The following is a 25,484-nucleotide window of genomic DNA, read 5'->3' as shown; positions in this document are numbered from 1 at the left end:
CAGGAGTTGTCTTTGAGTTCCATTGTTTCTAAAAGTGTCATAGCAGATAGTGGATGGATAGAAACAGCCCCTGCTTGACCAAAAGCTTGATATGTGAACTCACATCACCTCATTCGCTGTGTCTTGAGGTATGACCAGAAGATGGAATGGGTCGTAGGGGCTGTGAGAACCACTGCTTGAAGAAACAGAAGGATTAGACTACTCTCAATTCACAGCACACAGTACTAGATCAAGGGGAGATATGCATTTTCCACTCCTTCTCTCCTGATTTTTACATCCATTTGTTCTCTCAAACCATGACATAGAATCATAGAATCAACCAGGTCGGAAGAGACCTCCAAGATCATCCAGTCCAAAATAGCACCTAGCCCATTCCAGTCAACTAGACCATGGCGCTAAGTGCCTCAGACAGTCTTTTCTCGAGCACCTCCAGGGACAATGACTCCACCACCTCCCTGGGCAGCCCATTCCAATGCCAATCACTCTCTCTGCCAACAACTTCCTGCTAACATCCAGCCTATGCCTCCCCTGGCACCACTTGAGGCTGTGTCCCCTTGTTCTGTTGCTGGTTGCCTGGGAGAAGAGACCAACACCCACCTGGCTACTCACTTTGACCTTAGCCTAGACAGCACTGACTTTTGAATGAAGCTTTACATTTACTGGATTTCTTCTTTTTCCTTTTTTTTTTTTTTTTTTTTGTGTTAAAATAATTAAAATCTAATTTAAGAAGCTGTATTGATTTCCTCTGGTTTGGAGGGAAAATCCTCTGCCATATTGCAGACTTAGTATAAATCTCTGCAAACTCAACATGACAAAGTAATCTCGTGTATTACAAAATGTCTAGGCTGGAAAAAGGGAGACTGAGAGGAAATCTTATTCATGTTTGTAATATCTGAAGGGTGAGTGTCAAGAAGAAGGGGCCAGGCTCTTTGCAATGGTGTCCTGTGATAGCACAAGGGGCAATGGGTACAAACTGGAACACAGGAAGTTCCACCTCAACCTTCATTGTAAGTGTGCCAGGGCTCTGGAACAGGCTGCCCAGAGAGGTTGTGGAGTCTCCTTCTCCGGTGACTTTTGAAATCCACCTGGACATGTTCCTGTGCAACCCACTCTAGGTGACCCTGCTTTGGCAGGGGTTTGGATTCTGATCTCCAGAGATCACTTCCAATCCTTGCCATTCTGTTATTCTGAAAAGGCTCTCTCACACTGGAACAGGCTGTCAAGGGAAGTGGTTGAATCTCTATCTTTGGAGGTGTTTCAAAACTGCCTAGATGTGGTGCTGAGGAACATGGTTTAGCATCAGCCTTGGTGAAGTTAGATAATGGTTGGACTCAATTATCTTAGAGATCTTTTCCAACCAAAAAGATTCCTTAAGTCTATTTGAAGTGTGGTTTTTAACAGTGAATTCAGCCTGATTGAAATGGACAACTATTTATGAGTAAAATTAACAGGCCTGTGATGATGTTACATTTATAACTGAATTCCCTTGGTTCTCTGATTTATGTTAGAATCTTCTAGACTAAAATACAATATATGGTTTTTTATGTTAATGTTACTTCAGAGCTCTGTCATCAGCACTTTGTTCCTTTTTCTTCTAGAGACTTTAAAATAACATTGGTTCAATAGTGAGTCTAAAGGAAATGCTCTGTTGGCCACACTTCATCTTGGCAACTTATCACTGTCCTCCCTGTCAGTGCAACTTTTCCCATTGTAGTGCTTTGGGTGTCCCCCCCCCCCCCGCCCTGGAATTCACCCAGACAAGACTCAGCTGGCTCTGGAAATGTGAATGAAGCTTATATTTACAGCTTAGCACAATATACAAGCAGATATTTACAGTCTATACAGTTACATACAGAAATATACAAGGTAAAAGGTAATACAGAAACACAACAGCCCTCCCAGAAACCTGAGTCTCCAGGAGGGACTCCCAACTGCCCTTCCACCTTCTCCCACCCCTCTACCTTACCTCAGAGGTTGCCTTGTGCCCCAAGGAAGAATGGAGGGTCAGCCAGGGGGAGTTAGGGAGCAAGTGGGTTAATCAGAGAGACAGCAGCTGAGGTTAGGGAGAGACATGCGAGGAGCTCAAGCAGCGCCCCAAGTGTGAATATCTTATCTATATTTATACTCTTATTATACATCTCAGCAAGCCTGTGAGTGAAGTAGACACCACCATTTGTTTCTCTTTTCACAGCCTGTGATCTAATCCTTTTCACCAAAACATTCTAGCTAGCTTCAAACTAGCGCACTCATGTTCCTTGTAAATAGTACATTCTCTTATTCCATATCTGTTACACTCTAATTTTCATTTTGTCCATTTCAGACTAGTTTCACACACACAGTATCACACAGTATCACCAAGGTTGGAAGAGACCTCATAGATCATCAAGTCCAACCCTTTACCACAGAGCTCAAGGCTAGACCATGGCACCAAGTGCCACGTCCAGTCCTGCCTTGAGCTGCGCCTTGAATTGTTTCTCATCAACCATTGCACTGAGGCCTAGATGTATTTTTTTCTCTTGTCTAGAATTCAACTTTCCTTTGCAAGGAGGAAAAACAAATTGTATTAGTGAGGGGGAAAAAGTATTAGTTTATTTGTATTGATGTTTCAGTAAATTTATGGTGAGTTTTCCACTTTCCTCTAGATTTTTAGTTATTCTCTCTTGACAATTTATTCCACAGCTTTTCATGCTTGTTGCAGGAGCACTCTTTCAAGTGCTGTTGAGAAGGGCGAGGTGTGCTTTTTATTTTGGTAGAAGAGATACTCAGTACAGCTTAGTTCTATTTCAAGACCCTTTTTCTTCTCTTTCCTTGAAAATTTCCCACCTTAAGGTTTCATTTGTTACCAAAAAAAAAAGAAAAGAGGAGAGCAGAGATTCAGTATAAAGTGTGTAACCATCAGTCCTTCAGCTTTTACCAATAGAGAGTTGTGTGGTTTGAGTGGGAAGTATTGATTCCTAAGAACAGGGGCTATTATTCAGAAATATTCTGTGAAATGCACACTTCTAAACCATAGATGGATCAATCCTGAATGGATTGAGTGCATCCCAGTTCCTAGGAGTTGTGAAGTTCTAGAAAGTTTTGCATGCTTCGTAAAGTTTGGATCAGAAAAAAACCCAACATTTTGATTAGGCCCCATCCCAATTATTTTAGTTTTGCTCTGTGAAACACTGGTTTCTAAAGAATGTAGAATAATGTCAATTTAGAGGATTGTTATTTTTCCTCTTTCAGGCTTTTCTGAGTATCAAGTGTTTGATAGACTCTCTGCGGTGGGAACGCTGTGAAGTTTAGAATTGAGTTTTTAGTCATGATGAGGGCTACGTGCAGAAGTCTGAAATCTCCCAATTTAGTACAGATGTGGGAGTATCTTGCAGCTCACATTTGGTGTGGCTGAAAAAATATAAGCAAAAAGCTTATAATTGTGTGGAGAAAGGATTCATATTTTATTCTGTGCATGCAATAAACTTATTGGCAAGATGGAATACGTTAGTGCTTTTTATATCTGTGCATCTATATTGGCACTTACAACCGAGGCAAGCTAAGGAACTTCTGATCTTAAGTGTTGAAATGTATTGATTCTGGCTTTGGAGACTATCTTGACCTCTAATGAAAATCTTTGGAAGTTCTCTTTTGAGATGCTTCCTTTCATGGCAAACAGCAGACTGATTAGAATGTAGTTGGCTTTATTTGGTGAACTCAAAATCACTCTTTATCTTTTTAACTTCCATTGTATTTTAAAATGTTTTGAATAACTTCAGTTTGTAGTAAATCACAAAGCAAGAAGGAGTTAGAGACACGATTTTTAATTATTTCCTTTTAGCAAATAATTATAGGGCTGGGAGAAAGAATAATTCCAACTCTTTAAGGAGCTCTTTTCAGATGGTGTAAAAGACGAGATTGAGATACAACTTTTCAGTACAAAGCGAAATGCTTCATAAAGATCAAGTTTGTAGTTTGGTACTGGAGTTTTCTTTTGATTTGTTCTGGTTTGTGTGTGTGTGTGCAGAGGTTTTTAGGGTGTGTGTTTGTTTGTTTAATTAATTTATAAATATGTGTGTTTCTGTGTATATTTTGACTCATGGACAAACCCATGACAGAATCACAGAATGTTATTGGTTGGAAAAGACCTTGAAAGGTCACCTAGTCCAATGCCCGTGTGAGGGCAAGATCTCCTAGAGTAGGTCACACAGCAACTCATATAGCTGGGTTTGGAATGTCTCCAGGGAAGGAGACTCCACAACCTCTCTGGGCAGCCTGTTCCAGTACAAAAGCTTTTCCTTCTGTTCATATGGCACCTTCTGTGCTCCAGATCTTTATGTAAAATGTTTGGCTGTCTTAAACACAGATTAAAAGTGTCCATGTCATGATCAGATGACTGGAGCACCTCTCCTGCGGGGACACGCTGAGATAGTTGGGACTGTTCAGCCTGGGAAAAAAGAAGATTCCAGGAAGACCTTAGAGCAGTCTTCCAGAATCTGAAAGAGGCTATAGGAGAGCTGGAGAGAGACTTTTTCCAAGGTCTTTTAGTGATAAGAGAAGGCACAATGGATTTGAGTTGGAAGAGTAGATATTTAGACTGGATATTAGGAAGAAATTCCTTGCGGTGGGAGTGGAAAGACACTGGAACAGGTTGCCAGAGAAGTTCCTCCCTGGAGGTATTCAAGGCCAATTTGGATAAGGCCTTCAGTGACCTGGTCTAGTGGAAGACGTCCCTGCCTCTGGCAGGGCAATTGGAACTAGGTGCTCTTGAAGGTCCCTTCCAACCCAACCCGTTCTATGAATCTATGACTGAATTGCACATTCAATTCTGATAGTGTTGGTAGATTCTTTTCATATTATCTCTGAAGGGAAACAGAGAAGCCTTCCCCACCCCTAAACGATTAAAATGAGTTGTAAAGTCTTCTAACTAAATGCTTTCTTATTTCCTTGGTAGAGAAAAGTGAGAATGGCAGCGTGAAAGCAGGCAATCTGAAGTACAAAGAAGAACCATCAAAACTACTCTCTGGAAACAAATTTCAAGAGCGTTATTTTGTGTTACGGGAAGGAAACTTGCTTCTGTATAAGGATATGAAGGTACAACAGGCAAACTCTTCACCAGATTCTTAAGTGCTTGCCTAAGCGTTGGTTTTTTTGTATGAATAATAGGAGGAGCAAGGCAAACCAATCAATATTCCTGATCCTAGAATCACAGCTGGTGAGAGGCCTGGAGCAGAGCCCTATAAGGAGAGACTGGAGGAGCTGGGGATGTGTAGCCTGGAGAAGAGGAGGCTCAGGGGTGACCTCATTGCTGTCTACAACTACCTGAAGGGAGGCTGTAGCCAGGTGGGGGTTGGTCTCTTCTCCCAGACAACCAGCAATAGAACAAGGGGACACAGTCTCAAGTTGAGCTGACAGAGGTAGAGGCTGGATGTTAGGAGGAAGTTGTTGGCAGAGAGAGTGATTGACATTGGAATGGGCTGCCCAGGGAGGTGGTGGAGTCACCGCCCCTGAAGGTGTTCAAGAAAAGCCTGGATGAGGCACTTAGTGCCATGGTCTAGTTGACTGGATAGGGCTGGGTGCTAGGTTGGCCTGGATGATCTTGGAGGTCTCTTCCAACCTGGTTGATTCTATGAATGGCTTAGGCTAGAAGGGATCTTAGAGATTATCTACTCCAACCTCCCCAGCATGGGCAGGGAAGCCTCTCCATCAGACTTGGCATCTGAAGGCCTCATCCATCACAGCCCTGAACACCCCCAGGGAAGAGGCATCCACAACCTCCCTGAACAACCTATTCCACAGTCTCAGCTCCCTTGTACTGAAGAACTTCTTCCTAAAATCCAGTCTCAACCCACTCTTCCGCATCTTAAAATGATTTTCCCTGCTCCTATTACTGCGTAGGTCCCTCTCCAGCTTTCCTGCAGGATCTCTTCAGGTATTGGAAGGCAGCTATGAGATTCCTCCCAGAATCTTCTCTTCTCTGTAGAAGGAACAACAGCAGTTCCCTCAGCTTATCCTAACAGCAGAGGTGTTCAAGCCCTGGTATCATTTTTGCTACTAAATGGTAAATTGTAGAGGCCAGGGTTGAAGTGGAAGATTTTGATCTGGCTGTTTTCACAGATGCTTTAGTAAAAGGTGTTTGTATCAGTTGCTCATTTAGCTGTTGTAATAATACATAAGCTTGAAAAAAATTAAAAATCCCTCTTTAGGAATTGACTACAGCTCACAATGTGGCTAAGACTTTTGAAAACCTACTGTAGAGAGCAATAATCACAGTATATGGAACTTGTGAGCAGCATGTGGCCTTTTCTTGGTATCTCACACAAAGCCTTTAGAAATTACCAGCAGCAGGGTTCTTACACCTACAAGAGTTATGACAGAAGAGATTATAGGAAACAATATCTTTCAATACATGAGGAAAATCTTCCCCTACCTGCCAACAACATTTTTCAGACATATTCTGAGTCCTCCAAAAACTAGTGGTGGTAATTAGATATGCCTCAGTTCCACAGAAGCAGATTTCTGCATACTTAATAGCAAGGCAGCTTCAGTTTTAAATATTTCATTGCAGTTTTCCTTAAAGAATGCTCCACACAAACATAAGGAACTACTTTTTCACCGTGAGGGTAACAAAACACTGCAATGGGCAGCCCAGAGAAGTGGTGGAGTCTCCTTCTCTGGAGACTTTCAAAACCTGCCTGGATGTGTTCCTGTGTGACCTGCTTTAGGCAGTTCTGCTCTGGCAGGAAGGTTGGGCTAAACGATTTTGCAAGGTCCTTTCCAGTTCCTAGCATTTTGTGAGTGGTTTTTCTGTGTAGACAAATTGTATTAAGTGTAAAACTGAACAATAGGCATCATGATAGCCTGGAGAAGAGTAGAGTGAGAGGGAATGTTACCAATGCTTATCATAAACTAAAGGGTGGGGCACAAGAGAATGGGATCAAATTATTTTCACTGGTGCCCAGTTGATAGGACAAGGGACAACGGGCGCAAACTGGAACATGGGAAGTTTCACTTTAACCTGAGGAGAAACTTTACTTTGAGGCTGTCATAGCACTGGAGCAGGCTGCCCAGAGAGACTGTGGAGTCTCCTCCTCTAGAGTCTTTCAAAATCCATCTAGATCTCCGTAACCTGCTCTAGGTGACCTTGCTTTAACAGAGGGTTTGGACTAGATGATCCCTTCCAACCCCTACCACTCTGTGATTCTCTGAACTATATTTTCATCTCAATTTTGTTAATTTCTGGTTAAAAAATATTAAGAATAATAAAACATGTTCAAGTGCTTTTGTTTTTTGCTGATTGCTGATATTGCCCATCCAGCAAATATAGATGTAAAGTCTTGGGTTTATTTTAAGGACAGATTCATTGCTCAAGCAAGTTAATGCAAAAGTAATCTTCTATCTTCTTGTAACACTGTGGATATAATCTTAATTAGAATGACCTCAGAATGTCAAGAATAGTGTTTCATAATTTAGTGTTAAAACTCAAATTGTCACATATGTGAGAATAAATTAATATGCCTGTAAAAGCTTAATTAGTGTATTGGAAGGAGCTTATGATAAGATTGTTGCACTACTTTATGATCTTCCTTTTTTTTTTTTTTTAAAGACATTGTGATTTATAGAACATTAAATTCCCCAGCTCAGGTGGAGTTTTGCACAGTGTTACTTTTAAATGGCTTCTTATTTGGGTTTTCTTTGTAAAGCAAATGGAAATATCACTCTGACAATTAGGATACATTGGTTGGCTTTGTTTTCTTCTGAGAGATGTTCATCTACCACTCATAATCTTGGTTTAATTTCAGTCATTTTTGGGCATGAACAGTAGGAAAGCTTGACATTTCAGATGGGAGATTGTATTTAATAAGACTGCATGCACTAATTAATTTATACATTTTCATTAACAGCAAATTAAGTTTGTATGTGCAGGTGGAGATACATTCTGTTAAGTGTTTCTCTTCTTCAAGAGCAATTATCAAAAAAAGTGATACTGTATGTTAATTTACAATACTGTGCTAATTGACTGAAATAACACACTGCTCTAATGTACTGTTGTTAAGAGATAAGCTCACACCCAGACAACTAGCTTCAGGCAGATTTTTGTAAGAAGAGTGCTATTATTTAACTAAATGCTGTGTGTTCTAAGGGGGGTTGTGTTCATCTTGGCAATACCCTTGCTTTGAGAAGGAGGTTTATAGAATCAAGCAGGTTGGAGTAGACCTCCAAGATCACCAAGTCCAACGTAGCACCCAGCCTTAGCCAATCAGCTAAACCATGGCACTAAGTGCCTCATCCAGTCTTTTCTTGAACACCTCCAGTAATGGTGGCTCCACCACCTCCCTGTGTTTCTTTGGATGTTTATGCCATCTCAGGTTCTGTTTTTTTTCCCCCCACACTTCAGTATTGCAGATGAAATCTGCAGAGGAGGGGAAAAAATAAAGGACAATCCAGAACAGAAAACACTATGGAATAACTTTATGTGCTAACATAGGATTTGTTGAGTTTGGGTTTGGTTGTTGTTTTTTTGTTGTTTGACTTTTATTAAATAGAAAGGTAAAGAATCATAGAATGGTTTGATTTGGAAGGGACTTTCAGGATCATCTAGATCCCACACCTGTGCCATGGGCAGGGACACCTCCCACTAGAACAGCTTGCTCAAGGCTTCATCCAACCTGCCCTTGAACATCTCCAGGGAGGGGACATCCATAACCTTCCAGGGCAACCTGTTCCAGTGTCTCACCACTGTCACAGGGGAGAATTTCTTCCTGATATCCACTCTAAATCTCCCCACTTGACATAAACATACTAAAAAGTTGTTAGTATGCTGTGTTATGTGCTACTTGTGTTCTGTAGCAGAATAATGCACAGGAGACATTTATTGTTTCAACATTTTATCCTCCAGGCATGTTGAGGTTTCATACCTCCTGTGGGTGTATGTTGGTTGCAGGTTGGCTAAAGGCAGTTTGTTCAAGAAGAAAGGAACCTCAGGAGCTCTTTAGTCCCACTTCCTGTTCACAGCAGAGCTAACAACTGAGGTCAGAACAGGCTGCTCAGGACTTGATGCAATTAAGTCTTGAAAAACCCTGGGGATGGAGATTACACAACCTCTCTGTGCAGCCAGTTACAATACTTGTCTGTCCTCATGGGAAAAAGTTTCTCCTTATCTCTAGCCATCTTCTTGGGAAAAAGGTTGTCCTTATATTTAGTATGAAGGTTGTCCTTATATTTGGTATGTTCTCATGATGTGAAGAGCCTCACTTAGTCATCTTGATAACATCCTTCGAGGTACTGCTATTAGGTCACCATCTTCTCACAGATTGGTCAGAGCCCCATCAGACCAGACCTTAAATATCTCCAAGGATAAGGCTTCCGCCACCTTCCTGGGCAACTTGTTCCAGTGTTCCATCACTCTCACAGTAAAGAAATTCTTCCTAGTGTCACTCTTCCTGTTCAGCAGTGGATCTGCATTTTCCTGTTCCAGTTCCTTTTAAAAGTCTGGTAAAGGTAGATGTTCTTAATGCTGATGTCCATAGCAGATCTGCTCCCAGTTATAGTGATTGACACACTTTGTAATGGGGAAGAAAGAGCAAGAAAATGGTCTGTTAGTAAAGAGGAGTGCAGCCCATGAAAGAACCCTGACTGTGGAGAGAGCCCTTTGGCATTTTCTCTTTTGCACATTCCTAATGCAGTAATTAGAATCTTATTGTATTTGCAGGCTAGCAAACCTGAGAAAGTGTTGCCTGTCAATTCCCTGAAGCTTTATCTTGGAGTGAAAAAGAAAATGAAGCCACCAACAAAGTAAGAATAGAAAAGAAAATAACTTAAACCCTATGTAGCAAAGTACTAGTACCATCAAGGGAGTCGACCATAAAACATTGCAGAACAAGGAGAAGTCAAGAAGCCAATTGAAGTATGCTGAATTAAATTACCCTCTATAATATTATTTGTTCTCTTTCTCCCTCTCTCTGGTTTTGTGTTCTACTTTAACTCTTTTGTGCTAGGAAATTACTTTATTGATTGGCTTTTCTTAATCTTAAGTGTATTATCTCTTGTGGATAAACCAGCTCTTGTGGATATGCAGGTTCTTGTGGATGTGTGTCCTGCATGTCATTGATGGACACATCTTCTTTGCACCAGAAAAAGAGAGAGAAAAGAAAGCCAACTAGTCAAAGCCCATAGTGACAGTTCCTGTTGTTCAGGTTTTTCCTTTTCCAGGATCCTTTATATTTTGATGTTTCTTCTAGCTGAAGACTACAGTGCCCTTTACAAACATCAGTGACTGTGTCTCTGGAAAAGAGCAGTGAAAAATGGCACCTGTTTTTTCTCAGATGTTTCCAGCACTTGTTCGGTCAAAGCTGTGAGGCACTGAGACAATGTACAAGGGAATCTCTCCCAAGGGGATTCAAAGATGGCTCCAGCCTTTAAACAGATCTGCTTGAAATTTTCCTTCACAGTTGGCACATGAAAATGTCCCAAAAAGATCTGTAAGAAGTTAAGTTATGTTAGAAGAAAAGTTGGTGTGTGGGGAGATGTTTTTTAATGTGCAGAATGAGTATGAGATGGGTCCGAAACTGGGATAAAGAGACGATGTAAATGAGTTCTTTCCTTGAGGTTTATTTTCAGTCTGCTTTCAAAAACAGACTTTGCAAAGCCTCTTCTGGGTTTCCAGGAGTGTCTGTGTTTCATTTGAGGCTTCATTGGGCACCTATTCCCCCCCCTTTTTTTTCCCCTTTCTCTTCTCCCCAGCAACTGTAAAATCTCTATAAAATAAGCTTGTGTGATTCCTTCTGGTTATAGTGCAAATATTCCTCTCATCTCTGAGACCTCCAGTGGACTCTTTGCTGGGCACCATCTCAGCAATTTTACTTCCAGCAGCTTTCAGAAAGAGACACAGCCAAAATGAAGTTGGTAGTTAGCCGTCATCTACAGGGCTTAGCTATAACCCTTTGTCCAGAACAGAACATTCATTACCTGTGAAACAGCTACAAGCAAATGACCAAAATCCCAACCCACAATTCCGTTCTAGATTTGCAGTGCATATTTAAACTTTGTAGTGGATTCTTTTCCTCCCCATTGAAAAGCACCTCAGAAAGGTAAATGGAGTGTTCCAGGTTGAAGACTATGTCCTTGTCTGGAGCTTCTGGAACTAATTTTTTGTATTTTTTATTTGTTTCAGCTGGGGACTTGCACTGTTTTCTGAGAAGCACCAGTGGTAGGTAAACGTGAAGCACACACTTGGGTTAATATTTGTTGAAATGCGTGACCGTGTCCAGAGAAGGGCAACAAGGCTGGTGAAGGGCCTGGAGCACAAACCCTGTGAGGAGAGGCTGAGGGAGCTGGGGGTGTGCAGCCTGGAGAAGAGGAGGCTCAGGGGTGACCTCATTGCTGTCTACAACTACCTGAAGGGAGGTTGTAGCCAGGTGGGGGTTGGTCTCTTCTCCCAGGCAACCAGCAACAGAACAAGGGGACACAGCCTCAAGTTGTGCCAGGGGAAGTATAGGCTGGATGTTAGGAGGAAGTTGTTGGCAGAGAGAGTGATTGGCATTGGAATGGGCTGCCCAGGGAGGTGGTGGAGTCACCATCCCTGGAGGTGTTCAAGAAAAGACTAGATGAGGCATTTAGTGCCATGGTCTAGTTGACTGGCTAGGGCTGGGTGCTAGGTTGGACTGGATGATCTTGGAGGTTTCTTCCAACCTGCTTGATTCTATGAGACCATTTTCTCTTCGTTCTTCCTCTTAATACTAAGCAGAAGAGACCAAAACCCACCTCACTCTAGCCTCCTTCCAGCAAGTGCTAGAGAGCATTGAGGGGTGACCTCAGCCTCCTCTTTTCCATACTAAAGAAGCCCAGTTCCCTCAACTGCATCTCATAAGACTTTTTCTCTAGAATATTATATTTATTTATGAATGCTATCTACATTTAAGCACTATTTGAAGCAGATAAGAAGCCTCTTCTTCAATATATTTACCTGCAACTGGTGTTTTTCTTGTTTTTCTTGTTAATTCTATGTTTATTGTGTTCTAGGTATATATGTTGTGATGGACACGATGCACAGATGGAGTGGATGATCAGCATTTTTATTGCTCAGGTACTAATCTGATGCAAGAAATGTAACTACTGCTGCTGTAATGAAAAGCCCATTAAAGAATGATGTATATCTGTTATGAATATGATATAGATAACGTTGCAATGCTGTAAAAGCTTCTGGAATACTGAGTGGAAGGAGGCTGTGAGGAGATATGTCTTAGTCTGTGAAGACTATTATTTATAATGTCATTTTCATATGAAAGCTCCATGATATGAAAGTGAGGGAGAACATCATGTTATAGCATTTTTTCCCCCTCCTACTGTGTTGCAGAGAAACTGATTAAAGGCAGACAACTCATTTCCTTTCTGGTAATAAACTTTTTCTGGGTGAAATCCTGGCCATTGACTTAAAAGGCTGTTGTCTGTGTGCCACAATGCCTGAGTGCTATTTCTCTGCTCACGAGTTTGGATCCTGCATGCAAAGTAGTCACAAAAGAAGGAAGTTCTGTTTAAAAACATAGTGGTGTGAGCAAGCCCTGTTGAAGAGCTGTGCCAACGCAGCTGTATTTCTCTGGTATCTAGTTAGGTTAGTTAATTAACACTGACAATTCATTGCTTTGGATAGAAACATAGAATCATTTCACTTAGAGCAGACCTTTAAGATCGTTGAATCCAACCATTATCTACCTCTGTCAAGTCTGGGGCTAAATCATGTCCCTCAGCATCACATCTCTGCCTCTTTTAAGCATCTCCAGGGGTGGGGATGCAGGCACCTTCCTGGGGAGCCTGTTGCAGTCTTTGAGAATGCTTTAGTGAGATCATAGAATCAACCAGGTTGGAAGAGACCTCTAAGATCATCCAGTCCAACCTAGCACCCAGCCCTAGCCAGTCAACTAGACCATGGCACTAAGTGCCTCAGCCAGGCTTTTCTTGAACACCTCCAGGAATGGCAACTCCACCACCTCCCTGGGCAGCCCATTCCAATGCCAATCACTCTCTCTGGCAACAACTTCCTCCTAACATACAGCCTATACTTCCCCCAGCACAACTTGAGACTGTGTCCCCTTGTTCTGTTGCTGGTTGTCTGGGAGAAGAGACCAACCCCACCTGGCTACAACCTCCCTTCAGGTAGTTGTAGACAGCAATGAAGAAATTCCTTCTAATGAAGAAGTCTCTTCTAGTGGAGAAGTTTCTTGTAATGTCCAACCTAAACTTTCCCTGGTGCAACTTAAAGCCATTTCCTCTTGTCCTATCACTGCAACCACTTGTCAGGTAGTGAATAGGCATCATCCTCAGTTAAGTGAACTGCTTGCTTCTGGATTGTCAGTAAGGAAGGTGTACATTTGAGTGCCGTATGACACATCCTTGCAGATGGAATTTAATATTTACATAAGGGGAAGTGGGAGTAAGAGAGATTGGAAGAATGGAATGTGACAGGAGACTGAAATGTACTTTAAGCTTTTAAGAGGATTTTGTATGTGTTTCCTGTGATGCTCAAGGAACTTGGGAGAATATTGCTGTGAATAAACATCATTTGATTTGTGATTACCTGTAAGCTTTATGTATTACAGAAAGTGGACTAGGCACAAGCTACAATATGCACTTCTTAGAGGCTTTCTAAAACAGAGTCTGACCTTCCTAGTGCTAGAAGTATAATGCATGCCCTCTAAGTAAGTCTTCCAAATTTTTGTCTTATTCAGCTCCCTTAACTGAAGTAACTATTGTAGTTTCTATGGAAACAGGCACCACTCCTGGCATATATCTCATGGGCATAACGTGAGCCATGTCACAACAAATAGGCTCAGAGGTTATTGATAGAGGCTACTTAGCAAGCCTGTTTGACTTATTTCTAACTGCTAAAGTCTTTTTGATGCAAAATCCCAGGAAGGGCAATCCATTAGGATTCTGATCAGGTAGTGTGGGATGTAGAATGTGCCTCTGACAGTATAGATACAGAACTGAGAGGCACTGCTCAGTGTTCAGAGTTCTTTTCAAACAACAGTAAGAAGAAAATAAATCATATTAATTACTTTTTTTTAAATTGCTATGAATTAATACTGTTGTTTTGTAAAACTTCATTCCAGTGAGTGAATAGTCCAGTGAAGTGTAAGTGTTAATGAGCTATGTTGGGAGGATTTTTTTGGGGGGAGTGTTTTGAGATGGTTGTTCTTTTGTGTGAAGTGGTGAAGTGTAGGTACCACTGAAATCTAGTAACAGGAATGCTTTTGACAGAAAATCAAGTTAGCCCAGAGGTTCTTAATCTTCTCCTTCAAGCTGGTAAAATTCTAAAAGGATTTTTGTCTTTTTAGTTATTATTTATTTTTGATTGTTATTTTTAATCAGCATTCTGAACCTCAGTCAAGTGTCAGTCTTTGCATCAGGTGAGACGTTAAGTGCTAATGATGCAGGTTTGCTGTATCATTCTTATTGCAATCTGCTCTTTTATATGTATTTTGCAGTTAAAATCTGCTGGAGAATGCAGTGGTTCATGTTGCTAAAGCTTACTCCAAGATCTCCAGAAGTTTTGTATTGTGCAGCAGCAGAGAATTATTGTTATATTAGCCCATCTCTAAAGGAGAAACCTGTAAATGTCAAACGAGGTTATTGCCAGTTAGAATTTTCAAATTGAGGCCATCTTTAAGGAAGATCAAGTCTTTTACATTATCTGTTATCACAGTATTTGATCACCTTCATGTTAGAGAGACTGCAGGCAGCACATTGTATTTGTCAGTGCAATAGCTTAGATTACAAGGTGAAAAATACTGTAAAATAGGTTTTGAAGTGTTTAGATATTGGCAGTTAATAAGCCAGTGCAATTAGGAAGGAGAGAAATCAGTTACTGGGTTCTCTGAGTAGAATTAGGCTTCACTGAGAGTTAATATTGGTAAGATAATATAATGCTGTGACCTTTTCCCTCTCCTTGTTTACTGATACCGTTTCTTCCTGTAGTATAAATAGTGCAGAGAATATAAATAGTGAAGTGTAGGTACCACTGAAATCTAGCAACAGGAGTGCTTTTGATAGAAAATCACCTTAGCCCAGAAGTTCTTAATCTTCTCCTTCAAGCTGGTAAATTCTAAGAGGGTTTAAAGGAGAACCATTGTTTATTTCAGTTGTGTGCAAAATCACCCTGAAAAAATACAGCTGAAAGTTGATTCTTGAATTCTCTAACAGCTTTGTCCAAAATCACTTAGTAGCACACATAGTACAGCTGGAAGTAATTAATTGATATGAAGATAGACACAATAATATTCTCCCAGTTCCATTGCCTTTGATCAACCAGAGAGAGGCACATTATATTACCAGGAGGTGCAGTTGAGCAGATAGGTCAAAACTATGAATAAATCCATTTATTATGTGGCCTGATACGTTGCTAGTATTTCTGATGTACTTCCCCAGAGCTCTATTCTAAGAAATTTTACAGACACAAAAGGGAAATCAGACTGCTTAACTGACAGGGACAGTTCCCTTAAGCTTGCTGAGAATTAAGAGAGGCACTTGCCCTCAGAAGTTCCATCTCCATGAAGATCTGAAACTATAAACCACTTTTTCTAATTTTGGAACTGCCATCAAAGCCAATATTCACTGATTCTGATGGCTTCTTAAGACCACCTGCAAGTATGAGCACAGCTCCACAACTGGATATTGTTGTTTGTTTTGTGTACAGTCATGAGGAGACTTAATGGATTTGAAAGTTGAGTTCCACTAGAAACATTAAAGGACACTAAAGATCCTGACACATGTGAAAAGAAATTTCTTGCTGATTTGGACACTGTCATAGAAGTGTTTAGGTTGGAAAGGGCATGCAGGGATCATCTAGCCAAACCTCTCTGTTCAAGCAGGGTCAGCTAGAGCAGGCTGCTCAGGGCTGCGTTGGATTCGAATAACTGCAGACTTCAGAACCTCTCTGAGCAGCTCATTCCAGTGTTTAACTACTCTCACAGTAAAAAAAGCATTGTTGATTGGTTGCTTTTTTTTTTAAACTTGTGCTCAGACAGCATTTTTTCTTTCCTTATATTATAACTGATGCTTTGAATTAGTATTTTGCCAGTATTTACACAAAGCATTCTCAGCTTTCATTAGGTTTCCTTTGCAGTTCTGGCTTGACAGTTTCCTTTTGGAGTCATGCTGATTTAGCTTCCTGCTCTCATCTCCAAGCTTCAGAAACTGTTTTTCTGTAGGCCTTTTACAGTCTCTTCAATTCAGTCTTGTGTTGAAGCTTCTTTTGCAAAATACCTATTACACTACCTTGTCCTCAGAGCTATCTTTTGCATGAACGTTAATATCACCAAAGGACTTTCAGCTTCAAGCACGCTGTGATGGTTTGGGTGTTACCCCACACCTGAGAAAATCGCCCAGACTAGACTCAGCCAAGCTGGAAATTGAGTGAAGCTTTATATTTACAGTTTAGCACAATATACAAGCAGATGTTTTCAGTATATACAGCTATAGACAGAAATAGACAAGTTAAAAAGTAATGCAGAAACACAGCAGCCTTCCCAGAAACCAGAGTCCCCAGGAAAGGCTCCCAATCACCCTTCCACCTCCCTTCCACCCCTCTACCTTACCCCAGACTTTGTCTTATGTTAAAGTTGAGTTTGGAGAATCAGCCAGGGGGGTTAGGAAGCAGAAGGATTAGTTACACAGACAGTGGATTAGGGAAAGAAGGGAGTCAGCCAGAGCCAGAGACCAACTCTGTTTTCTGTATTTATGTTCTTGTTTTTATACATCTCAGCAAGACTGCGAGTGCAGTAGACATCACCATTGTTTCCTTCTCACAGCCTATCATCTAATTCCTCTCACTAAAATATCCCAGCTAGCTTCAAACTAACACACACATGTGCTCAAATTTCTACATGTAGATTTTTGCATGATCTGCTAATGAAAGTTCATTAGCAACCTCTTACAGCAAAAGCTTTTATTTGAATTAATTTTTAAATGTGGTTTTTTTTTTTCCTTCTTCTTCCCAGTGATATTTTCCACTTGGAATGAAGCTTCACACTTCAGAGCTGTCCCCAGAACTGACCTGTTTCAGTAGAGCTAAAGCAAAGGCTATTACTGAAGCCAGATCTGTTTGTTTATGACTTGGAGCATTCAGAATGTCAAGCCATTTCCTTTTGGATAAGAATCACAGAATGTTAGGGGCTGGAAGGGACCTTGAGATATCATCCAGTCCAACCACTCTGCCAGAGCAGTATCTCCTATACCAGATCACTCAGAACAGGCCCGCACAGGTTTTGAACGTCTCCAGATAGGGAGACTCCACAACCCCTCCAGGCAGCCTGTTCCAGTGTTCTGTCACTTTCACAGTGGAAAAAAAAATCCTCCTTGTGTTTACATAAGATGTGGTATTATTTTTCATTAAGCAATGATTTTTCTCCTAAATGATTACTACAGACTTTGAAAGACTTGTTTGCAAATTAGAGTAATTTCATTTTATTCCAGAAACTTTTGTTGAGATTCCTGAATCATGCCCATGGGGAATTTTGAAGCTGAATCAGTTCAGCAGGGTGTATGTGTTTGGCTCTCATTTGATATTATCTCTCCTTAGAAAATAATGAGCATAATCATAGAATGGTTTGGGTTGAAAGGGACCTGTAAGATCATTCAGTTCCAACCACCCCTGCCATGGGTAGGGACACCTCTTACTAGGCCAATTTGCTGGAAGCCACACCCAACCTGGCTTTGAGCCTCCAGTCATCTGAGCAACCTGTGCCAGTGCCTCGTGGTGAACAACAAAGTTGGAGAAAGATGTCTGAGACATAAAAATTGTATAGAGAGGTTCTGCTTCTGTTCACTCCATATTATGCAGTACTTAAACATTAATTTTAAGCACTGTGGTGTTTTGACCTCATTACTGTCTACAACTACCTGAAGGGAGGCTGTAGCCAGGTGGGGTTGGTCTCTTCTCCCAGGCAACCAGCAACAGAACAAGGGGACACAGTCTCAAGTTGTGCTGGGGGAGGTCTAGGCTGGATGTTAGGAGGAAGTTGTTGGCAGAGAGAGTGATTGGCATTGGAATGGGCTGCCCAGGGAGGTGGTGGAGTCACCATCCCTGGAGGTATTCAAGCAAAGCCTGGCTGAGGCACTTAGTGCCATGGTCTAGTTGACTGGCTAGGGCTGGGTGCTAGGTTGGACTGGATGATCTTGGAGGTGTCTTCCAACCTGGTTGATTCTATGATTCTATTCTTCTCCCGCAGGAGAAGATCTAGGGTAGGGCATCCCTGCCCATGTCAGGGAGGTTGGAACTAGGTGATTCTTGTGGTCTCTTCCAACCCTGACCGATGCTATGATTCTAAGAGGAGGTTGTGCAGTAGATTGCTTTTTCCAAGAGAGTTTTACATACAAAAGAATGTTGTGTGTTTATGAAATTCCATACCAAAAATAAGCAACGTTCTTGTTTTTCAGCATGCAGATATATGGCCACCAGCTGGAAAAGTAAGGAAACAGTCCATAACTAAAAGTCCAAAGATTGGAGGCTTAGCACTAATACCCATTCATCAAGAGAAGAACACTTGTAAAATCAGAGGAGGTACAGAAGTAAGTGGGATTTAATCTTGGTGTAGAACTTCTAACCACAGTGCTGTCCAATAACAATACATTCCTTAGAGATGGATAAATATGCAATATAGATGTTCTTATTATCCATGTCTTTTGTCATAATTAGGACAATTTAATATAAAAAAATAAAAGCCATTGTGGTGAATGTTGAAGATGTTCTATAGGAGCTTATCTAAAGCACTGCAGCCAAACCCAGGCCTTCTGCCAGTAGTAAAAACCCAAAAGATAGTATTTGGGGAAAAACAAAACCAGAAACAACAATGAAGATATCCCAACAAAACAAACACAAAACAAAACAAAACCAAAAAGCAAAACCAGATGGCAACAGCCTGAAGAAATGTCAGTGTGGATATTTGGTTCTCAGCACTCTTCTTCCTCTGTACAGGTTGAGAGATCCATAGAATGGTTTGGGTTGGGACTGACCTTGAAGATCATCCAGTTCCAACCCCCCTAGCATGGACAGGGGCACTTTCCACCAGAGCAGAGTGCTCAAAGTCCCATCCAACCTGGTCTTGAACAACTCTAAGGAAGGGAGCATTCACAACCTTTCTGGGCAACCTGTTCTAGTGTCTCACTGCCCTCACTGTAAAGAAATAGTTTCAAATATCCAGTCTAAATCTACCTACCTCAAGCTTCAATCTGGAAGCAAAATTGGATGTAACATTTGATTTACCTTTTCTTTTCTACAGCCTCCAAGAGCCTACCAATATGGACCAGTTTCATTGCTTTGTTTGCTGTTAGTTCCCAGCATGTTGATTTCAAATTTGATGTATCAGGCAGTCTTTAGAATTGTTTAAGTGGTGGTGAGCAGCTGCTGAAAATCTTTATATGGTCATATAAAATACACCCTGGTTGTGCATTCATATCAGTCAGTCCTTAGCAAAATGATAGTGCAAATAATGAATATGTGACTGCTGCACAGAACTTCTCCCTGTCACTACACTTCTGCCTCCTGCTGTGAGCTCTGCAGCCTGGAGGCAGGCAGAGCTCCCTTCTCTTATGTCCTCACCTGCACGCAGCCTGCTAGCTACAGTCCGCTGCAGCAGGCTGCAGGTAGGCTCAGGTGTTCCAGGCCTTTGTGTTATCTTTAAAACTGGGAAGGGAGAGGTGATAGCCAGGTTCTGAGAGGCCTTTGAAACATGAGCCCCATTCCAGCCCCAAACAGCAGTGTTGCTCTCTACAGCTATATGAAAGGACCTTGTGGAGAGGTTGGTGCTGGTCTCTTCTCACAAGTAATTAATGATAAAACAGGAGGGAATGGCCTCAAACTGCAACAGTGTAGGTTTAGACTGGACATTAGGAAAGATTTTTCCCAGCAAGAGTGGTCAGGCATTGGGAAGAGGCTGCCCAGAGAGGTGGTTGAGTTGCCATCCCTGCATGTATTTAAAGGTTGTTTAGATGTGGTGCTTGGGGATATGGTTTAGAAGTGAATATTGTAGAGTAGGGTTAATGGTTGGACTTAATGATCCCAAAGGTCTTTTCCAACCTGAATGATTTTGTGAAAATTGCAATCTTTTCAGTTGTATTTATTTGAGTTTAGAATTCAGAATTAAGAAGTTAAGGTTTTAGGAGTCTATGGATTTGCTCCAAAACATTCGAATTCAGTCTGTTGTGGTAGAGTGAAAAGTCAAAATCTGAGTATATGAAAATTGATATCTTCATTGTCATGGTGCATTTAATTGTGAGATTGATACATTATTTTTTTCCTCCAGAAGTATCACTAGTTGAGAAAATGTGCTCACTAAAAATGCTTACTAAGGGATAGTAGCCCAAATGGTGGGAATATAGAACTATTAACTGTGCTTTCTCAACACTTGAGTAAAATGACAGAATCACAGAAACATCCAGGTTGGAAAAGACCTTCAAGATCACCAAGTCCCACCTATAACCCTACTCTACAAGATTCACCTTAAACCATATCCCCAAGCACCTTGTCCAAACGATCCTTAAACACATCCAGAGTGGGAGATTCATCTTAAACCATATCCCCAAGCACCATGTCCAAACGATCCTTACATTCATCCAGGGTGACTCCACCACCTCCCTGGGCAGCTCATTCCCATGCCTGATCATTCTCTTCATGATTTTTTTTTCCTAATATCCAATCTAAACCTACCCAGCCTCAGCTTGAGACCATTCACCTTTGTTCTGTCTGCAATTACCTGATTACCACTTGATGTGTTCTTTTAGAGCATCAGGTGAAACTAACAAACAAAGATTACGATCTCAATATTATTGACAGTTGTGTGAACATGCAGGAATGTGAGGGATCTGATTTCTCTTTGCTTCTTTGCTGCTCAGAACATAGAAGTGCAGTCTGGGAAACAGAGATTTGGTGAGCACCGTGACAATGACTTTGTGGAAGAAAGGAAAAACTTGAAAGAAAAAGCATCTCTGGTAGCACAGTGTTTGGAAAGGAAGGAAGAGAAGGGGAGGAGAAACCATGCCAAAATGCAGCGGGGCTTCATCTCCGTGGAGGATGTGGGTGAGAGGATGAATGACCTCCACCAAAGACCACATAAGGCACTGAAGAAAAATAAGAACAAAACAAACAAAACTACTTCGGAATTAGGTAGCAAATTGCCCTCAAACGTGATCCAGGAACTGAACACAGTGCTGCAGAAGAGCAGAGCACTTAATGATGAAACCTCCTGCTGATTTCCTGATAGGAAGATGTCTCTGTGGGTATTTTCTGGGCAAAAGGAGTCTTTTTTAAAGTGTGAGTTTGTACAGTGCAGAGGACATGCAATGATTTTGTGTGTAGCTGTTGATTCTGTGTCTGCGTGTGCCACGTGTTGTAATTTAAGATTGAACTGGGACAACTGATTACATAAAACTCCTGAAACTTGGAAGTTTTCCTGAGCAGTGCAATGAAACCAGGAGTTTGTCTAGTTGTTGTTGTTGTTGTTGTTTTAGATTTTGTTTGATATAGCAATTCTAAGCACTATGAAAAGCTTTTGCTCCTGTTTATATTCTATAACATCTCATAAGTCCTGGAGTTTGTCTAGTTGTTGTTGTTGTTGTTGTTTTAGATTTTGTTTGATACAGTAATCCTAAGCACTATGAAAAGCTTTTGCTCCTGTTTATATTCTATAACATCTCATAAGTCCTGGAGTGATGTTTTTGGAAGGAAGACAAGATACACTCTGAAATTCATGCTGTTAGCTTGCAATGTTTTGAATTGTCTTAACACTATAAAAAATGAGTAACATCTGCTTTGAAAAGTGGAGGGGTTTTAATGTCACTTTTATATTTAATAATAACATTAATATCTGCTTCCAGAGATTTGTCCTCTAACAGGGCAGCGTGTGGAAGACTCTCAAGAGGGAGAAAAATGTGATGGAGAAGAAATGTGGTAGAAAAGAGAATGTATTACTTCTCAGAACTGTCTCTCTTTGTTCTGCATCTGATTATGACATCTCAGCAATGAGAGAGAATACTGAGGATGCAAAATGTCTTCAAAGCAACATCTGACTTAAAAGACTGTGAACTGGAAGAGTGGCATCATCTCTCTTTGCTCAGCAGACTGAAGTAATTTTGTAAACAGACCTTGGTTAGCTCAAGGTGAAAAAGGCAGACTTTTTTTTTCTGTCATTGTTTGGACAGAGTTTGGTACTGACAAAGTCACTGGCACCTGATGAATATTTAATATTTGCATAAGAAATTAATTCTCTTGAGAAAAAAAGGGTCCACACACAAACATATTTATCAGAAGGGTGCATGTAGTACTAGGACAAGGGGCAACAGTTTTAAGGTAGGGAAAGCTAGGTTTAGGTAGGACACAGGAAGTTTCACCCCAGTGTGAATAGAAACTTCTTTACTGTGGTGGTGCCAGAGCCGTGGAGCAGGCTGCCTAGGGAGTCTGTGGTGGAGTCACCTCTGGAGGCTTTCGAAACCCACCTGGATGCATTCATTCCTGTGTGATCTGCCTTAGGTGATCCTGGCTTTGGACTACACCTCAAGAGCTCCCTTCCAACCTGGTGTTTTCTATGATTCTGTGTCAGTTAAGAAGTGCCAGTTACTTAATGGTGAAGGGATTAACTCCTCCATTTACCATGGGGACAAAAGTGAACAGCATGCTGTTTGCAGGGACTAGGAAATGCTGCTTGTACAACTGCAGCACGGCTCTCCCAAACACAAGGAGAGGTCCTGGAGTTGAGACAACAGCCTCATTTGCTGCACTCTGAGTATGTAGGTGGCACTTGGCTGAAGACAGGTGTGCTGCCCTGCAGCTATTTTGGTTAAGGCCCAAGTTCCTTAAGTTTAAAACCCCAGAATCTGGCTCCAAAGCCAAACCTCTGTGAGCAATTGAGTTTTCTTAGTTGTTTTGTGGATCTTGCTTTCCCCCATCCCATGGCACTGCCCCCATTCCTCTCTCACTGCATATCCCAGTTTTTATTTTGTCCCATAACAGCTGGATGGGCAAAAGGCACAGGCACTGCTGTGCTGAGGCTGTTTCCAGGGGCTGCAGATGCTGCCTGGTTAAGCAGCAGGACCAACAGAGCAGGGAGCTAATGAGCTCACTCTGCACCTTTGCTTCAGGGAAGGCATTAGCAGCAGAATCAGCTTTATTTTGCTGCTCTGATTAGCCACCCTGCCACAGATTTTCACCAGCCTTTTAAAAACTTAAACTGATGCCTTTAGTGCTCCTCAAGTTTGATTGGAATTGGCCAGACCTCTTAGGGTAAAAGAGAGAATTTTAAACTACTTCTTGTTTATCAGAAACTGTTTCAAGTGGTATTTTAATTCCTTAAAATTTCTGAGGAAAAATTCCATTTCCTCAGCACCAATGACATTTGATATTTATTAATGGCTAGTTTTGAAGAAGCTTTATGTTGCTGCTAAATTTCTTCCCCTACAGAAGCAGTATGCTCACTTTTCTCCCCTCTTCTATTTTTGGTAGTCACAGGTGCTGCAACATTTCTCACATCATTTACTTTTATTCTTGATTGCTTTGAGCAGCTTAATTGGGAGAAGAATTTTTGATTGAAGAAATGAGACAAATGACTCAAATAATGTATCTGGCAACTGTGCTTGGATGTATAGGAGGAAAATGAGACCAAAATTAAGTATTTCATAGTGGTTACTATTTATTCTTCTGGAAAGCAGCACAGACAAAGTAAGTTTTAGTCTTTCAGACTTAGCAGATTTGACCACTTGTTAAATGTGAAACAAGTTTGTAGATTTTAATTTTCCCAGTGCACTATTGACTGTTTTGCTGTCTTTAATTTGTAATTGAGGCTCTTCTAATTGAAGCCCTGGCTGAAGAAAGCCTGGACTTAACTTGTATTGACTCAAGCCGAGGCTTAATGTTAATAAGCACATTCTTAAATGCTGATTTAAATTGAGGCCTGATGCCATCAGGAGAAATTGCTTCACTTTCTGTCTGAGGCTGGACCTGGAGGTACTGTTTACAGTTGTACTTTTTCTTTGCAAATATTTTTCAGTGTTGAGTTATGGTTCTTGTATTGTTTATCTTTTTATTGGCTTCTTAAAAATGACATTCACCTCGCTGCTGAAAGCCTCATGCATCATTTAAGCCCCTACACTAATGGAATAAATGGAGCAGCGTAAGGGGTTTGTGCATCGAAGTGAATACGTCCATGAAGAAAATGGTTTGTGGGGTTTTTATGTTGGATCTAAGGGCTACAGAAACATTTGTTCTATTTCAGACGCATATAACAGCTCAACTCTCTCTCTAGCTGCTCTTAACAGGCCCTAAAAAATCAAGAAGAAAAGATGTTTGCTAAAACACATTTAAATTTGGGGTCCTGCGTCACGTTGTGTGCTACGTATGCCACAGTGTGTATGTGTGCACAGAGTTGTGTGCACATCCACAAGTCGTGGCAGTGGTAACCCAAAGAAGAGTTTCTTTGGGAAAAGTAGAAATTCCATTGGCAATTAATGGTTTCCAAAAGGGATCAGAAGTTTTCTACCACTGATCTGACATATCACTGCACTACACATTTCACAGACTGATTTGAGACCTGCAGAATAAATGTGTTTTGTTGCAATACAGTAATGCCTGCTAATCTTTTAATTGTTCCTGTGCCATGTTGTGGAATGGCAAAGGAGGTGTAATTGCTAGATATTAAGTGGGAGGTATTTGAATAAATGCTACTTCTCTAAAACAGCCAATGGATTTATTTTTGTTTTAAACTGGGGGGGAAAAAAGAAATGAATAAAGGTGTTTTTAAAAAGACTGCTGTATGTCTTTCCATAGGAGTAGCTACTGAAGAACCTGCCAAGTGCTTACTTTCTGATATGCAAAATGGAGTTCAAAGAGACACAGGTATTTTATTATCTTAAAACAATGAGATTAGTATTGAAAGTTCAGTAAATCTCAGGTTCATCATTACCTCGTTAGCCTTCTGCAACCATCCTAGCTGTAAAGCTGGCATGTGAATGTTGTTTATACTCATTCAGATTGTGTTGGGTTGGAAGGGACCCTCAAAGGCTTCTTTTCTTTTTTTTGCTGGTTGATGGACCTGTGCAAGCCTTTCTTGTTATTCATTGCATCCCTTGCCAGGTTCAGCTCTAGCTGTGCCTTGGCCTTCCTGACCCCATCTCTATAAAACCGGGCAGGGTTCCTATGCTTCTCTCAGGTTACCTATCCCTGCCTCCACCCTTTTGATCTTTATTTTGCCCAGCAGGTCTCTATTCAGCCCTGCTGGTCTCTTCTCTTCCCAGTCTGATTTCTTACATAGAGGGATTGAGAGCTCTTGCACTCTATAAAGATAGTGTCCTTAAAGATCTGCCAGCTCTGTTCTGCTCCCCTGTCCTTTAGGATCTTTTCTCTTGGAATCCTACTGACTAACTCCCTAAGGAGCTGAAAATTTGCCTTCCTCACTCTGCTTGCCTGTTCCACATCCCTTGGGACTACAGACTCCACCACTGCACCATCACTGCAGCCCAGGCTCTAG

At 41.2% G+C, this 25,484-nt stretch overlaps 1 protein-coding gene across 2 annotated transcripts in view; it reads left to right on the top strand.

Moving 5' to 3' along the window:
• Positions 1-24,761, top strand: part of ARAP2 (ArfGAP with RhoGAP domain, ankyrin repeat and PH domain 2) — a 147,926-nt gene extending 123,165 nt beyond the window's left edge. For both annotated transcript variants that reach the window (XM_064149116.1, XM_064149115.1), the window contains exons 28-33: positions 4,931-5,070; positions 9,689-9,771; positions 11,150-11,185; positions 11,998-12,061; positions 18,409-18,540; positions 20,863-24,761. In XM_064149116.1, coding sequence (XP_064005186.1) covers positions 4,931-5,070; positions 9,689-9,771; positions 11,150-11,185; positions 11,998-12,061; positions 18,409-18,540; positions 20,863-21,219 — 812 coding nt within the window. In that variant the 3' untranslated portion in view covers positions 21,220-24,761. The remainder of the gene's footprint in view (positions 1-4,930; positions 5,071-9,688; positions 9,772-11,149; positions 11,186-11,997; positions 12,062-18,408; positions 18,541-20,862) is intronic.
• The last annotated feature ends 723 nt before the right edge of the window (positions 24,762-25,484 follow it).

The sequence above is a fragment of the Pogoniulus pusillus genome, chromosome 9 (assembly GCF_015220805.1).
Source record: "Pogoniulus pusillus isolate bPogPus1 chromosome 9, bPogPus1.pri, whole genome shotgun sequence".
Classification (NCBI taxonomy): domain Eukaryota; kingdom Metazoa; phylum Chordata; class Aves; order Piciformes; family Lybiidae; genus Pogoniulus; species Pogoniulus pusillus.
The sequence above is the reverse complement of the archived record's forward strand: the minus strand, read 5'-3'. Positions and strand labels throughout refer to the sequence as shown.